General features: G+C 44.5%; 1 protein-coding gene across 6 annotated transcripts in view; it reads left to right on the top strand.

Moving 5' to 3' along the window:
• Positions 1-17,892, top strand: part of Mcf2l2 (MCF.2 cell line derived transforming sequence-like 2) — a 196,929-nt gene that overhangs the window by 103,079 nt on the left and 75,958 nt on the right. For all 6 annotated transcript variants that reach the window (XM_063261110.1, XM_063261109.1, XM_063261115.1 and 3 more), the window contains 2 exons: positions 4,224-4,318; positions 15,736-15,827. In XM_063261110.1, the coding sequence (XP_063117180.1) occupies positions 4,224-4,318; positions 15,736-15,827 (187 nt within the window). The remainder of the gene's footprint in view (positions 1-4,223; positions 4,319-15,735; positions 15,828-17,892) is intronic.

Below are 17,892 nucleotides of genomic sequence, written 5' to 3'. Positions count from 1 at the left end.
CTTTGATTCCTCATAGAAGTAAAACCACATGATATTTGTGCCACTTAGCATTCAAGTCTCAAGATGCACCCATTTTCCTACAAATTACTCCCACGTACCTCTCTTCATGGCACAGTAATGCTCCACGGCATGTAAACACGCATTGTTTCTTTTTTTGTCTATTATCGATTGGTGACTGTCTAGGCTGTCTTCAAGATTGAGCTGTCATGAGTCATGCTGCTATAAACAGGGGTACTCGTGTAAGACTGTCACATGACACTTTAAACTATTTTGGGAAGATACCTAGAAGGGGATTTGCTAGGTCAAATGGGATTTCTATCTAGCTTTTTGAGGAATCTCCACACTGGTTTCTATAGTGATTATACTTAGTTTACGCTCCCACCAGCAATGTGGAAGGGTTTCTTTTTCTTCCCCATGTCAACATTTGCTATTTAAATCTTTTATTATTATTATTATTATTATTATTATTATTATTATTATATCTTTATTTTACCAGGAATCAAACCTAGGACCTTGTGCTTGCCAGGCTGGTGCTGTACCGCTGAGCTACATCCCCAGCTTAACAAAGTCTTAATGATAGTCATTCTTTCTGGAGTAGGGTGGAATCTCAGTCTTGTTTTGATTTATATTTCCCTAACACCCAAGATGCTGAACATTGGCTATTTGTACTTCTTTTTTTGAGAAGTGTCTGTTCATTTCAATTGCCCGATTTTTGATTGAGTCAGTTTGGGGGAGGATAAACTTTTTGGTTGTTTGTTCTAAGTATTAGTCCTCTATCTGAGGAATAGCTGGCAAAAAACATTTTTCCCATTCTGTTTCTCTCCACTCTGTTCCTTTGCATTTGGGTACTTTTTACTTTCATGTGATTCCATTTGTTGATTGTTGGTGTTATTCTTTTGCAATTGGGGTTCAGAAAGTTCTTGCCCATGCCCGTCAAGAGTTTTTACATATTTTACGTTCCAGCAGACTCAGTGTTTCTGTCTCGCTATCTAGCTCTTTGATCCATTTGGATTTGGTTTTGGTACAAAGTAACAGATCCGGATCTAGAGCCATTCTTCCAAGAGTGGGTGACAAGTTTTCCCGGCACTGTTTGTCCAGAAGGCTCTCCTTCTTCCCGCATATGTGTTTTGGCCCCTTGATTGAAGAATGTATGGCTGAAAGTGCCGGAGGTTGGTTCTGGGTCCTCAGTCTGTTTTTATGCCGGTACCATTCTGTTTTCCTTTTCACCACCGTGGCTTTGTGATATGACTTGAAATCCAGGATTTTGATGCCCGCTTTTACTCTTGTTGCCCAGGACTGCTTTTGCTATTCTGGGTCTCTTCAGGCTCTATATAAGTTTGAGGACTATTTTTTATAATTCTGAGAAGACTCATATTAGTATTTTGATTGTGATTGCATTAAATCTATATATCATTTTTGGTGATATGGCCTTTATCCCTAGCTGGGATAAAGGAATGTCTTTCTATTTTCTCGTGTTCTATTCCTGTTTTCAGAGAACTATCCTTTTTGTTATAGAGGTCTTTCACTGCTTTGGTTAGATTAGTGCCTAGATACTTAATCTTTTAACCTATTGTGAATGATATGGTTTTCCTGATTTCTTTCTCCGTGGGTTCATGGTTGGTATTCAGGAATACTGTTCATTTTTGTACTGATTTTGTACCCTGTGATTGCTGAACTTACCATGGAGGCTTTTGGTGTTTTTAGGGTCTTCTCTAGAGAGGATCATATAATCAGAGAGTAAGAATAGTTTGACTTCTTCCTTTCCTATACATATCTCTTTTATTCCTTTCTCTTGCCTGATCACTCTGGCTAAGGTTTCAAGTAGCATAATGAGATGAGTGGTGACAGTGGACCATGTTGTCTTGTCCTTGACAACACTTTAGTGTATTTCTTTTCTGAAATTTTCTGTGAAACACATCAACACATACACATGCACACTCAGGCAAACATATATAGAACAGATACACACACACACACATACACACACACACAGATCCTTCTTGGACAGCTGGGACAGGACTGGGTTCTTCCGGCCACGCATCCTTCCTCAAATTAAAACATGTTCATTTCTTTGGCTTGGCCTCTTTCACGGCTTCAAGACACATGCTTGTTACAAGGAAAGCTGGAATCATAGCCTGTTTTTCAGCTTTTCAAGGTAAACGAGCCTTTGTGTCTGAACATTCTGTCGTTACCCTGGATCAGGCAGCCAGCTTGTTTTATGGAATAATTCTACACTTTTGTTTATGGCAAGTAACCACGGGTGTGGCCTCAAGCAGGTCATTAACAGAACTTTCAAACACATTGGTCTGATTCCTTAGTAACCAGGTCTGGGCCAAGGTAAGCGTGGTGTTTCCCGGTATAAGAAGGTGGCCAGAAGGGCTTCGACACCAGAGCTGTGCATTCAGCTCTGCTTCCTGCCAGGCCCTCCCGTGAACACGACATTTAATGTCTAGAAAGTGTGTAAAGAATGTGAAAAACGTGCCTAACACACGTGTCTACAATGGCAGCTACAATGGGGCGAGCTCTGACCATGATCTGCGTGCTTTACACCCAGGAACCCATGAAGTCTGAGCCCGTCCCCTGCGCAGGTTTTCTCCTTATTCCTCACTTTATGGATGGAGAAGCTGAGGCACAGAGATCGCTATGCTTGCGTGTCTCGTGCCTGGAAGAGCAAGATGTGAGCGCTACAGTGTGGCTTCTGCGGCCTTCCTTGATTTCACTGTACTGTGCCTGTTAGTCACACACGTCACCAGTTACTGGGTGACGGGTTCTTTAGCATCCAATTAGAATGCCGGGAGTCACTCACTTTACAGAGATCCTGCCAAGATAGAGGAGCCCAACGTGTCGTCCTGTATTATTATGGAGCTGCTGCGATCACAGGACCCGGGGCCAGGACTGTGTCTCACTAGAGAGTTCAGTACCCAGAGGAAGCCTGGACAGCTGCCTGCTGCCTCCCAAAATCAGAGGAGCCTCTGATAGTCCACCATCATGAAGCCACCAGAGAGAAGAATCAGAGCCACACATCAGTGGCATTCGATGTGTGGCTTTTTGGCATGGGATATAGGGAGATTCGGTGCCTGCTTTGATCAGTCCCATGTGTCAGCAGTCTCCCGAGAGGACAAGATGCACGCAACTGACCACAGAGTTGCTTCCCTCCTCGCCTTGCCCCTTACCCCCAACACTGAGAACGCTGCTCAGGCAGGCGAGGAAGCCACAGGGCCTCGGGTCTTCTCCTCCCCAAGTCCCAGTCCTACTGCCACAGACCCTGGAGGAAGGGTATCCCTCAGTTGTCTGAGAGCCCTGCGGCAGGACACAAAGGGACAGAGTGGCCAAGAGAAGACAGCAAGAGCAAGACAGCCCAGCTCCTTCTTGTCCCTGCCAACAGATTCTACTGCACAGTCATCCTAACAGCTAATACGTGCGGACGCCTCGGCTCTGGAATTCCACCCATGTATCGTCAGGCTGGGGCAGTCATGAACATGCTAATATGATTGAAGGGTGAGTGTTTTAAAGAAGACTCTCAGGTGATGTGCCGAGTGATTGTGTCTACATAATAAGATTTTAGTGTTTTGAATTTTCCATCACAAAATGGAAAGATATATTTAACTTCTAATCCAAGAACAGCATCAAGTGAAGTCTTAAAGACAAATTATACTGCTGAAATAGCAGTGAAGACAGCGTCCGTGACATTCGCACCAGTCCAGGGAGACTTTGGGGAGAAAGCTGTCTTCTAGTTGGACCGAAAAACTGAGAATGATGCCAGGCGTGGAGGCACACACCTGTAATCCCAGCAGTCAGGAGGCTGAAGCAGGAGAGTTGATGAGAGCTCGAGGGCAGCCTGGACTACAAAGTGAGCCAAAGGCCAGCCTAACTGCACAGCAAAACCCTGTCTCAAAAAGAAAGAGAGGAGGAGGAGGAAGTATGGGAACTCTTGTTTTTACTGTATCAAATTTACGGGTTTGCTGTTGGGTTTCATGTTCCATGTGGAGTGGGCTCTGGCTTAGGTGTGGGCCCTGGGATCCAGGGCTCTATTTCTTTGCTGCCTCTCTCCTTTGTCCTCCATTTCATCCACTGCCTGGGAAATCACTGCAGAAGCTCAGGTCGACCTCGCCGGTCACCCACACCTTTGCTGTCCAGCTCCTTGTCCGAGTCAGGAGGCCCTCTGAGCTCTGACTTACATGTCACGTAAGCAAATTAATGTCCTGTTTTCTCTGTCTCTCCAGCCCCTCCTCAGAGATCAGCGGAGAAACCTCACAGGGAGACAGATTTGACAGCCCCAGAAAAGGAAGACGATGACGAGACGAAACCTGAAGTCAAGGTAAAATCACCTCGTAGAGATAGAAACTTCTGAGAGGAGAGGGCACTGCTGTAATTACCAGGAAATCAGCCAGCTCTGCTCCCCTACCCTGCCCTGAAGATGCGTCCACAGACCAGAGCTTTCAAGACCTGCAGAAGGTTCTTTTCCTCTTTTTCTCTCTCTTTCATTGCAACTAGAAATGAATACCATTTGCTTGTGTACGTAACTGCTGGTAGATACTGTTTTATTGGGAAGAAGTCATTTTATTCATTCCTATAATCTGACTTACAATTAAAGTTGGAAAACAGTGTGTAGAAAAAGCATGAAAGTTGTTTAGAGCTCTGCACGTGCACACACACACACATACACACTTACTCACACAGTGAGCTCTGAATAAGCTCAGTGGACTGTGCCAATGTGAGTTTTTCTGGTGTTGCTATTACACTAGGGTTGTGTAAGATGTTAACCCTGGTGGAGGTGGGGGAAAGGGCATGTGGGACTTCCCCATGTATTTCTTTGCTACCTCATGGCACTATATAATTATTTCAAAATAAAAGAAGCCAAGTATAAGTTTTGGACTCAGGCAGACCTGGGTGAAAGCCACATCCCTGCTCTAAGCCTTATTTTCTTGTCTGTAAAAGTAGGGATGACAGGACATGGATGTGGTGACACACATCTGTAATCACAGCGCTCTGGACAGCTGAGGCAGGAGGATTGCAAGTCTGAGCCCCTTCTCCCTGCTACCCTACTCCCTGGTAACTCAGCGACTTAGTGAGACCCTGTCTCAAAATTAAAAATACACATGAAAAACAGCTCAGGATGTAGCTCACTGTGAAGGCTCGGTGTCCAGTCCCCAGCACTATAAAAAGAAACAAACAACAGCAACAAAAAGACAGCTACCACCCGAGACCTTCCTTTCCTTCCATTGAGCATCAAATGGAAACTGAAAAAATTCCCAACACTGTCTCATTGTAAAGGAGTGGTATAGTCACAAACTCAATTCAAATGAATTGTGATAGAAAATAGTGTTCAGTGTTTTTATAAAATGCATTACAGTAAGAGACATGGCCACTAAACCCCGCCAGGATCCTCCCGCTCATCTGGGACATGCTCCTCCTGGAGCAGCTCTGGGGTCCTTTAGCTGTGCTCTGTGGCTGCCTCCGTGGGCTGTAGCCCACATTTCCCTCCTATGGTCACTTTGACTTGGAGGAGGAACCAGGACTTTCAGCGTCCCAGATCTGGTGAGCCGGGTGACAAAGGCCGCACTGTCATGTTTTCAGGAGCCCCCCTTCTGCTGGATGGTACTCAGTGGTGGCAGTCACCATATTGTTTTTTAATCACACTCCATAAAGACTTCCAGAACTGCTTCAAAACGTGGCAAGTGAACTCCCCCGTGATTGAGAGGCTGCAACGCCGCATCCTGGGGTAGGAAACCATTTGCAAGTACATTCTGCACGCTCAGCCGCATCGAAAAGGGAACAGGGTGAACACAATGGAACTCCACCGGGCTTGACACCCTCGAGCTGCTCGGGATCACGGAGTAATATTCACAAGGCTTCCCTATGGTCCTCCTCAGAAACAAGCATCAGCCTGTCCTTTTCTGTAGCTCAGTCTTAGGAGGGGACATCCTGTCTGAAGGTGAGGCTGTGTCCTGTGCACCAAAGCCCCGCTCTGGCCCCTGAGTTCTAGGCTCTTATTAATTCATGACAGATGTCAACACAATTCCCCTCTCTCTGACTTCCTTGAATCATCTTCAGGCAACATATCTGTGGCCTGAACACTCTAGAAGATGCCATGGGAATTTCAAGTACATGGAGGTTCTCTGTTGAAAACAAAAATTCAAACTGGAGTTAATCATTTCAGCAATTGCACATGGTAAATATGAGATCCACTATTTTATTTGCCATAAAAGGACAAAATGGATAAGCAGAAACAGGTAACGAATCAGAGGCCTATAGGATTGGAAAGCACTGGGTGGATTCCAAGGAGCACTGACCACTGGACTTCTGCTGTCTTCCTTCCCCTGCTGTGCTGCTCACTTAATTAGACTCCTTGACCATCCTCCTGAGAGGCCACCAGCCCTGTGTGCAGACAGAGGGCGTCTAAGCAGCACAGCACAGGTTAAAGTTGTGTTTCTGGGCTTTAATTGTTCTTTTCCTTCCTGTGTTTCATGAAGAGCTTTTCCCATGACTATGTGGATGCTGACAGTCAAGGTGGTGGAGGAAGCAAGGTAGGAACTCTGGCTTGTAAACACTCATGGCTGGGAGAAGAAATAGAAGCAGAACCGGAAAATCATCAACAACATGAGTGGGAAGAAAGCAGATTATGCCCCACGTCCCCAGATCCTAGACTGAAAAGTTTATTTAGGACCAACAAATGTGATGAACGTTTTATAAGCTGGGTTGTATGACCAGGGAAATTTTATTCTAAAATATATAAGGAAACTCATAGGGAGGAAAAAGGTACAGACTCATGTTTGCGTGGAGCATCAGTTCTTAAAGGGCATCCGACAGGTGTCAAAAGGCGGCCATCGGACGATGACCTGGATGTGGGGAGCGTGCCTGTGGCTCTCAGGGCGGCTTCTGCTCTGCTCTTGGCTGGAGGCCTAGAATTGAGATATGAAATGAAATCCCAGCCAGTGCAGCAGGGTGAGTCATCCATGGTGATGCCCCCTCTTATCCTGAAGAGTTAAGCACTTAGAGAAAAACAGCTGTGAATCAAAACTATCTGAGCCCACTACTATGTTCACTGCTGCTCTGTTTGCCAGGAAGAGCCTCGCAGGTGACCGGATTAGGGAATCGTTCTCAGAACGACACTCCCTCTTCCCCTCGGAGTGAGCCTAACACACCAGATCTTGACGCATGACAAGCCAAAACTGAGGAGGTGGCTGAGGTTGTCCCCAGGGCCTCTGGCCGTGGTGCCACCATGTGCCAACCTCATTGGGAAAGCCCAGAGATGTGCCACGGTTACTGGCAGTGATGCAGGTATTTCCTGTTCTTGACATCACAACAGGAAGCCGAAAGGGTGACTCATGGGAGCAGTTTTCCTGGCTGTCACTCCACAGCCTCTGCTGAAGACAGAAGCCAGAAGCTGAGGAGAACTTGGACCCACGGGACAAAAGGAAGAGCAAACGTTGTTCTGGGCCCTGGGCCTCTCCGGGCTTCTGAGCCAGTCTAAGAAGGTGTGGCTGTTCCAGAGCCCAGGCTGGAAGGGAAAGCAAAGGCGAGAAGACCATCACTGCCCTGACCAAAGGCCTGACGTCGTGCGAGTACCATCTCCTGTCCTCAGAACCTGTGCCGGGGACGAAGCTCCCTATGTTCTGTCAGCAGTGCTGCCAAGACTCTGAAAAGTTGAGTTTCCCCAAGGAAACTAGTCAATAGCAGAACTGGGACTTGAAACTAGTAGTTTATTAATCCAGCAGTTCATTTTTTTTTTACCTAGACTAATTTACCTACATGATTCTTTACTTAATCTACTAAACCCACAGTTAGATTAATCTCTCACACCCTAAATCTCTCTTCTACAAGATGAAGATAAATAACAAACACTACAACTTCCTGGGTGGTTAATGAGATAACTAACACGTGGGAAGCACTTAGCAGGCTGAGGGCCCTGTGCCAGGTTCTTAGTAGACTTGGGTTCCTCTTTAATCCTATGTCTAGAGACAGCAGATTCTAGGAAAAACTGAAAAGAGGCTAAAGGAAGATGAGCTTTGGGCCTTAAATAGGATTCTCCTTCATATGGGAACCTTTTTATCCAAAGGGTAACAGATCAAAGGCCATAATTAGTTCCTTGTCACTTTGACTCCCACAAGTTTTGGTTTAATTTTTCTGTGTGCAAAACAACGATCTCAACCACGACCACGTTTCCGGACTTGCCTTCTAGCGTCAGCTGACGAGAGGTTTAAGGCTGCCACCAAATCCTTGAGGCCACTGGGAGCCAAGCTCTCTGGAGTTTCTGGGATGACAATTCTCGGAGTTTTCTGCACACCATGGTTTGGAGATGCTCAGCAATGCAGATTCCTAGGCACCCCCACAAAGATCTCGAATCAAAGAAGTCTGAGGTTAGGTGTGAGAATCTGAATTCTTACTTGGATATTTGGGACCAGGGTCATATTTCTCTAGAACCCTGCCTTGGGCTGCTTCCAAGGTCGTGGAGAGTTGGGGCAAAGGGAGCTCAGTAAGTTGGATCTGGACCCTCAGGTCAATAAGGAACTCACCACTTAGAGGAGAGAACTGGTGATTATATTAAACTATGAGAATTATTTTTACTGAGGAAGGTGAATAAGAAAAAAAAAGAGAATTCCCTTAAGGACTGTTGGGCCTGAACTTTGACCTATAAAAGTTGACATGACCAAAATATTTAATGGATCTCATTCAGAAAACTTATTCAGCTCAGTTTAATGTGTTTCAGGACAACTGCCATGTCATGCGAATTATTTTATCTTTGTGCCTAAACTCAGGAAACTTGCACATTCTATGAGGGAAATACAGATAGGCAATAATTTGTAACATCTAGCACAATGACATATCTATTTAAAGGAATAGAGTAGGTTAAAGCATAGAGAAGGGAGGGTGGACTCTGAACCCCACATTAAAGGACAAATGCCACTTTGAGAGGTAAGTAAGACCGAGAAGGGATTCCAGATGAGGCCAGGAAGCCTGAGGGCCACAGGCTGTTCTGGGAATGGTTCAAGAGTGTGGGGAAGAGACAGGTTGCTGAGGGCTGTGGCTGAGGATGGCTGACAGGAGGAGGGCGTGTGCGTGATAGAAGGCAGCCGTGGCAGACAGCGAAGACCAGATGAAGATGACACCAATGCTGAGCGGAAAAGGAAGCTGGGTGGGAATCACACCTGTTGACACAAGTGTTTTTGACATGGCCTGGAACACTCGAGACTTGAAGATAAAGTGTGGTGAATGAGGGAGTATAGCTCAAGATGGAGGAGATAAGTAGGGGGAGAGCTTTATTAGTAGGGGCAAAGGGAAGGTTCTGATGAAGACTTTGAAGTCGCCATCTTGAGTCCTCATGGAATGGGTTTGTTGAAGGAGTGAAGAGGGGCAATAGGGAGGAGGATTTATAAAGACTGAGTCGTAGGATCTGGGGAAATCTATTATAGCAACCTATACTCTGTCTTCGTGTCGTGACTGATGCTGCCCTGTAACCACAGCCCTCCCCATACCACTGGTACCAGACAAGTTGACCCATTGGCCTTGCAGCTATGTGGGAATAAATTGTGAACGAGCTTTCAGGCCAAGTTTGCCAAGCCAAACATTGGCCTAATAGAGCACTTTTCTGATTTGTGATTTTATTGATGAGTTAAGATTTGCCACCATAAAAATTAAATTACACAGGAATTTATGCACTAATGTTACAAATCACCATGAAATAGACAGCCTGGAAGCTTCAGGATGTGTGGTAACTTCTTTTCAATGCCCTTGGTGCACTTGTACCCTTTGCTTAGCTTGGAAATGGGGAAGAAAGAGGTATCATTGACACCTCCCTCACTTTCTGATATATTAAAGAGAATTAAAGATGTACAAATTATGGTTAATGCAATGTTCCCAGTCAGTTTAAGGAGACATTTTCCCTATAAAGAAAATATTACAAATTGCTTTGAGTAGTCTAGCCTATAAACACTTATTTAGTGAATAAGAAAATTGAACTGATTAGGAATAAAACTAGATAGGAAATTGAAGATCTTAAACATAAAGGATCCTGGGAAAAAATTTGAAATAGTGAAATTTGCATTCGAAATCCGTTTCCTTCTCTTTCTCTAATCATCTCCACGCACCCTGAGACCACGTAGGCCTGTTCCTCAAAGCTACCCTCCCCTGTACTGGGTTTCTGCAGTCTATGAAATGTCCCGAATCCTTCCTGCCCACCCTAGAAACCCCCATCTCTGCAGCTCAGGGGGTCTGGAGGTGGAAAATGGCCTGAAGGTGCCAGTTCACAGCAATGGCCCTTTCCTCTCCTGGAAAGACTTGTCGCTGAGACCAAAGATACCCTTAAACTTTGGCTGTTTCCAGCAGTGGCAGTGAGAAGTAGGGGAAAGTGCTGGAAAGTGCTGGAAAGAGCTGGAAAGAGCGGGGAGGTAGAGCCAGCAGGGCAGTCCCGCAGCCCAGCCACCAGCCCGGGCCTGGGGTTCTAACTCTGGGGGTGCATCTCACTGAACAACAGGGCCCCCACCACAGATGGCCACTTCGGAAAGGTTTCTCTTTCCTTCCCACTCTCTACCCTCCCCTCCCATTTGAGAAAATTCTGGTAACTATATATCCATTCTCACTTGACATTCTTCATTTTAGCCCTCATTTTCATGGTTCATTTACATAATTAATAATTTAATTTATAGTGCCAGAAAATGCCGAGGCTTTAACACTTCATTATCATCCTGTGCTTTAAGTGAAGAGGGTGGTACAAGCCCTGCAAGTCTGACTTTCTCTCCGCTCTCAAAATTAGGTCTAATTGCTGCTCTTTTTTAAGAAACATGATAATATGGCAAATAATACCTTCATCTTAAATTAGCAGAAGTCATTGCTTTAAAAGAGCTGGAATTGATGTTTCTTCCCACACACTCCTAAAATCATACAGTAAAGTCATTTAACTTCGGGAGACAACTTGGTTTCATTCAAAGGTTGCTCTCTCTTTTTAGGAAAAAAAATTTTTACTCAAATTAGCTATTGATACTTTTCCAAGTACACATTTTAAAAGATTTATATGTTCTTCCAAAAAGTTGAAGTAAAGGTTTGTTTTGTTTTTGTACCAGGAATTGACCTCAGGGCCTTGTGCTTGCCACGCAGGTGCTGTGCCACTGAGCTACATCCCCAGCCAAAGTGAGAGTTTTTGTTTTTGTCTTACAAATTCCTTCAGGCTAGGAATTAGCTCCACTTACTCCCACTTTCAAAGGTACATATTTCTTTATAAATAACAAAGAATAATTAGATACTGTGAGTTTGCTGAGAAGACTTCAGAGGTCCAGTGCGCAGGGCGCTGCTAGAAAACCCATAATTAAGTTGGTGTCACTGGGAAAGGCGAAAGGGGCTGGGGTGGAGGTGGCTTGAGATTGACAGTTGAGCCCAAAGCAGCCCCCAGCCGCCTGTCTTCAGGGCCAGGCCCTTTTCCTAAGGACAAAATAACCATAAAAAAAAGGGGGCTGTCCCGCGGGACTGGCCTCCAGATTGTGTAATTTATGAAGCAGCTCCTCCTCCAGCCTCTCCCTGCACTGTCCCCTCCTGGAACCTCCTCCAGGTGGCTTAAGGGAAAACAAGATGGGCCTTGGTGAGAAGCTGCAGGTATCTGGCCTTTAAAGGGTATCACTTCATGATTCTGGGAGGAGCAGAGCGTAAGGGATGCTCACAAGGAAATAAAGCAGCCCCTGCTCCCCAGTCTGTGGTCAGTTTTCTGATTCTGCTATTTGATAAGGAGCTTTTACCTGAGTGCATCCTCTTCCTGCCCGAGCTTTCATGAAAGGTGATTTAGAATTTTCCCCCGAAGTACTCCACATACAATGTCAGCTTTCATCTCCACATCAGAAGTGATGGTACTCAGCCTTGTATTTTGTTTCATACGCAGAGAGGTGTTTCGTAGCTAAACCACACATCTCTCTCATTTTGTGCAGAAAAAACTAGATGCCCAAAGAGACTGAGGGTCACAGCTAGCATCTTTCTCTCTCTGCTAGATCGCTAAGCACTGGATCAATCCCTTGACCTAGATATTACTATTCCTGTTTTACACGAGATAGTGAAGACACAGAAATCCAAGGACATTTTAAAATAAAAGCCAAGAATTTCCATGGAGGGCTGCCTGTCTCATTCATGTCTGTGTTCTTTTCACTCTGTAAGAGGTTTTAAATTAACGCTCATATGGTGATTGTGAACCCAGCTTCCAGGGGTTAGTAGCATTGAAAGACAGATGAATAAAAAAGAATGAACAGGGAAGAACATAATTTCAAATAAAGTGCAGCAGGGCTGGGAGTGTGGCTCAGTGGCACAGCTGGCGTATGCAAGGCCATAGCTTCAATCCCCAGCACCACTAATAACGGTAATAATAAATGTAATAATCAGAACAACAATGAAAACAATAATAGAGTCTATCACATCAGTTACATAATGGAAAGTTTTCTGTGTGCGTGTTTGTGTGAGATGGTATAAATGTATCGGGCTGTGGTCAGACTTTGAAAGTCATTCCAGTACAAACAATGCAACTACCCTGCCTAAACCGGTGACAAAGCCTCAGCGTGCAGCGCAGCGACCTCCCCGCAGGCTTTTATGGAAGTCCGACACCATCCGAGGACCCTTCTGCTGCGCCTGCAGCAGCACTGTGATGTTGTAATCCCACAGGTTCGGTGGGAAGAAGCGTCTGCTGTGCCCCTGTCCCTACTGTCTGACACACAGGCAGAAGCGAGAACGTGGGTTGATGCAATCAGTCCCAGCCAACGTGTTTCCATAGGCCCGGACAAGCTTTTGTGCCTGGTAAAGTCTTTGTAAATTGCAGATTGGTCATTGTTCAGTGTAAAAGGTGACAGAGTCCAAAGCTATGCTTTGTTCTTGTACCCGTCCACCACTACGTAATGATGAAACCAGAGACTCAAGAGTCTGCCCCACAAACCAAAGATCAATGGAGTTGGAAAGAATCCAGTTTGCTCTGTAAAGCAGAAGCCAGTTTCACAGTGGGAGGAGAGTGGTTCCTCTTTATGAAAACCTTGTATTGCATGTTGGGGACCCGGAGAGAACAGAGACTGGAGTTCAGAGTCCAGTGGGTAATTCAGGCATGCACAAAAAAAATGCAGAACCCAAAAGAAGACGCACTGGAACCTTAGCTGCTGTGCTAATCAGCCCGGTTTTATATAGAGACTATGAAGAAAGAACTTTAATAATGTGCTGGAAAAGCTGGACTGGTCTGGAGTTGAGCCCCGAGGCTGGTGTTTGCCTCCATGCATTGGCTCATGAACATGTTTTAGTGCTCAGAGGTAGAGATGGAATTTCAGAGGGAACTTGATTTACTCTTACTGGAATGACATCCTGTTTGAAAGAAATATATAAAAATTTGTAACATAAAATTGGTGCTTTACTTTAGAGCCCGGTCGGCAAAACCAGTATCCCAGGTAATTCTTCAACTGTTAGTTTGCTTTCTGGTTAGGGTACCAGATTTGGGGCAAAAACCACAGAAGGATTAAAGGTCCAGTTTTCTTCGCCCAGTGAACACCTTTAAATGCCCGCGCCCGTGGTGAGCGTTGTGCTTGGCCAGGCAGGGAGAGGCTCTCATCGCATCGGCAGCAACTAGGCAGTGGACTTTGCACTGCCTGTTTTGCACAGAGCCAGCTCCTCAGCCTGGGAGAGGCTCACGTTTCAGCTTCCAGTTCTAGTTCCTGCTGACTGGCAGGAACTAGACTTATATCTGCTTATTAAAATGCCCTTCACAAAACGTTTCTGAATCCCCGTTCCCTTTGGTGAGAATGTAAGACAACAAACTGAGACGGAACCATCACTTTATCTATGAAGCTAAAATGATGTTCCCATAATGTGTGGTTAAAACTGTTGAAAGAGCCGAGCCCATCGGGTGTGTCTGCACCATAGGAGACACCAGCAGTAAGGAGTGCGTGACTGTAGAGACGGCCACGCCGGGAACCTGTCCACAGCATGTAGCCGGGGGCTGGGGGCAGAAGGAGGGGAGAGGCTCAGAAGAGCTAGGAGGGAACACACCGGGTGAAACACTGATGGTTCACCACGTAAACATTTGCTAAAAGGCACCATACACATATGGAGAGGTCAATGTCATGGTCTGTCACTTAGAGCCCTGTAACTGATCTAAAAGTGAAAAAAATTTTAAGATGCAATGAATTAAAATGCTCTTCAGAAGCAAGGCCTATTCACTGCCTCAGTGCTCATCGATAAGTACTTTGATCCTGAGTAAATTATTTATTCTGCCTCTTAGGAACTTAAGTTGGCCATACGTAAATAGGAAAATAAGTACTTCACAGAAATTGGGTTTCTGAGTCCAAAAATATCTAAATTATAGGCATTTGTTATGTGCTAAAAACATGAACAAAACAATTTCAAAGATTGGCTCCATAAGGATTGTAGTTTGGTTTTTAGAGGTAGATCTTTGTACTACAAAAAACACACACATACACACACCACAGTGTGATGGATTTCATCAACATTCACTTTGATTATTCTCTTATACTATCCAGGGATAAATGTAGCACCTTGAAACATTCTAAGCATTTAACGTATGTCACATGAACATGAATCTGTACTAGTAGTACCTTAAAAATTAAATAGGCAGGATTTTTTGAGAATAACCCTAGGCATTTATCCAAAACAGGCAAGATCGAGTTTACTGTTAAGAAAATATAATCTTGGGCCAAGGGTTTAGCTCAGCAGCACAAGCTCCTGCCTAGCAAGCTCAAGGTCGTGAGTTTGATCCTCACTACTATATATATATATATATATATATATATATATATATAATCTTGGCCCTATGCAGGGAAGATGAGATAAGGACATTGGAAGTTCAAGGCCAGCCTGAGCAACTTAGTAAGATCCTGTCTTAAAAAAGAAGAGGTCAGGGATTTAGTTCAGCAGTGTAAGCACCTGCCTGGCAAGTGCGAGGTTGTGAGTTCAACCCCTGGTACCAAAAAAACAAAAAGGAGAAGAAAACAGAGGAGGAGGTACAGTTTTAATAATAAAATGAATATCTAGGACACTGATAACAAGGAGATTGCCATAAAATAATTAACTAATAAAGAGCAAGTAGATAATTGGCTGGTATGTGAGCCCTTCCTGCCAGTCAGCAGGTACTATATTCAGCATTTCCACACCTTGTGACTTGACCTTGGGTGGACAATGCCACCGAGCCATGTCATAGGTAAGGAAATGAAGGCAGGTAGGTCAAGTGAGCTTGCCAGCAAGCAGGGCCGCCTTCAGCTCCATGCCGATGACCATTCCTCCCCTCTGCAAAAGGATCAGGCTGCTGAAAGGGGTGGAGGGACAAACCTGACTTGTAGCCACCAGCGAAAGCCAGCCCTGCTCTCACTTCACCCTCGTTCCCCTGGCCTTCTCTAGACCTGGATTTCTTACAACAGCGACAAGAGAAGGAGATGCTGAATCCAGGGATCCTTCTGTTGTACCTTCCAGCTCAAACCTTGGTTTCTCTGAATCAGTAGAGGAGACAAGAGTGATGTGGTAGCCCTTCAAGGTGAGGGCAGGACTCCCGCTTTGGAGGAGGATTTGCCATTCCTGGAGACAGCTGAAGGGGGAGCTGCACCAGGCCCTCACAGCGGCTGGAGAAACCCCTAGAAAGCCAGGACCAGAAACCAACATGCTGCTTCCCTGGACAATCACCACCCAAACCAAACACAGACATTGGGGGAAAAGAAAAATGATCCGGTAAGAAGCCCACCCAAACATAAACCCTCACCAAAATTTCTTTCACTTCAGAATGAAGAGACACTTGAAAGGAATCGGAATGATGGGGGGAGCTCTGAGCTGCAGCAGCTGGGCAGAGAAGACCTGGCCCTGTCCCCGGACAGGTAAGACAGCAGACCCGGACGGAGGTGGGGGCGCTCTTGAGACGCATGCGTGGGAGGGAGGCAATTCCCGGTTTAAACCTTATTCCCAATCTTCCCCCGATAAAAACCACAGTATTTGTTCGTAGAGTAACCCTCGCTGTGTACCCTACCCGCATCCCACAAAAGCAACAAGCAAGAGAACGGGAAAAGGATGTTTTTAAAAATGGAGGGTCCGGGGAATATTGAGTGACAAGTAACACTGACTAAACTAGGGGTTTAAACACTTTTTTAAAAGTTCTTGGTTCCTCCAAAAGCACAAGTTATACAAATTCGAAGCTATTTTTAGTCTGCAGGAAGGTGTTTGCATATAGTGAAGGCTGCCTAACTCAGATGCCCTAAATTAGGAAGGTAAAGACCAAAAGCATAAGGGGAAATTCATTTTTTTAAAAAATCTTTGTATTCAGAATTCAAAGACTATAACCCCTATTTATGCCATCTGACTTGTGAGCTACTTTTTTATCCCCAGGGAGGGTCTTTCATAACTGGCTCTCGGGGGCCTCCAAAAAATCCCAGTAGAATGATGAACAAACATCTCTAAGGACTTGCCTCTCGATCAGAGCCAATTATCATTTTAATTAACTACTTTATATTCATTCACTTTAAGGAATGATATTCATTACACTCAAGGAAACAGATGTGGGCTCTTACTCATTAAAATGTTCCCTTCATGAATGTGAGGGTGCTCAGTGGGGTGATCTCTGTTACTGACACCCACACCTATTATTACAATTACAAAAGTCTTAGTTAAATGTGTCCCTTAAAGTCAGTTGATGAATGGTCACAGTAATTTATATCAGGCCACTAAATCACACTTCTAATGAAAAACACCAGGGAGGGCAAACCATTCGAGACCCCTCCTGTCTCTAAGGGTCTATTCCTAATCCCCATTTCTTTTCTCCAATAAATTTTTCTACTCTTAAAAAAAGAAAGAAGGGGCTGGGGATTTAGCTCAGCGGCATAAGCACCTACCTTGCAAGCAGGCAGTTGTGAGTTCGATCCCCGGTACCGATAAAAAAGAAAAAGACCAAAAAAGAAAGAAAGAAAGAAAGAAAGAAAGAAAAGGACCAGGGACCCAGGCAAGCTGGAGATTTAGCTCAGCAGTGTAAGCACCTGTCTGGCAAGCACAAGGTCATGAGTTCAATCCCAAGTACTACCCCCCTCAAAAAAGAAAAAGACCAGGGAAAAATTTACACCATTTAACTAATGCAACAAAAATATAAGCAAAATTAGCCAGACAACTTATGCAAAGACAGATGAATCTGTAAGACTATTGTTTTACTATTGTTAAGATAGACTATTGTTAAGATAGACTATTGTTAAGACTATTGTTAAGATAGACTATTGTTCTATCATGTTAAATACTTCACAATTACCCATCTTTGTTGCAAAAATTCATATGTTTTTTTCCTTGTTTAATCTTAATTTTACAACTTGAGTTCTATAGGTTTGAGTTTATAACTGATATAAATTCACTGGAGCTACAGTTGATAAGTACAATATGCTTAGCACAGAGAAGAATTTAGATTTTGCTGAATAAATTATAAACTTTTAAGTAGTGTAGATAAAATGTCATGAATGTCCATTAAGGGTTCTGAATAATTTATCTCTTTTCATAGTTGGATGGCTGACCGGAAAAACATTATCTTAGTATTTGGGAAAAAAATATTGTATCTTATTATTTGAAAAGGATGATTTTGAGCACTATGTGATAGAATGTGCTGAATCTCTACCTTCAGGACTGATTTTATAATGAGGAAATAATTAGCGGGTAGTCCATGATTAATTATAAACTTGAGGAGGATGGTAAGAGACACACACTGAGAGGGCAAGGAGAGAGTTGGATTTCCAAGGTTTCAACAGGTTCTGGAGAAACAGCGTTCCTGGCAACAGGAAGCAACGTAACCAGGTCATGAAGAAAATCTGAGGTGAAAAACAGTGGCATGGGAAAAACCACCTGGAGGGGTGGAGAAAAGGGCCCCAAAAGCCTATAGAAACTTTCATGCTGCAGGCAGTGTGGCGCCTCTGC

This window comes from Cavia porcellus, unplaced genomic scaffold, assembly GCF_034190915.1.
Source record: "Cavia porcellus strain 051 isolate PalLab524CR breed Dunkin Hartley unplaced genomic scaffold, mCavPor4.1 scaffold_14, whole genome shotgun sequence".
Classification (NCBI taxonomy): domain Eukaryota; kingdom Metazoa; phylum Chordata; class Mammalia; order Rodentia; family Caviidae; genus Cavia; species Cavia porcellus.
This window is presented reverse-complemented; position numbering and strand designations above follow the sequence as displayed.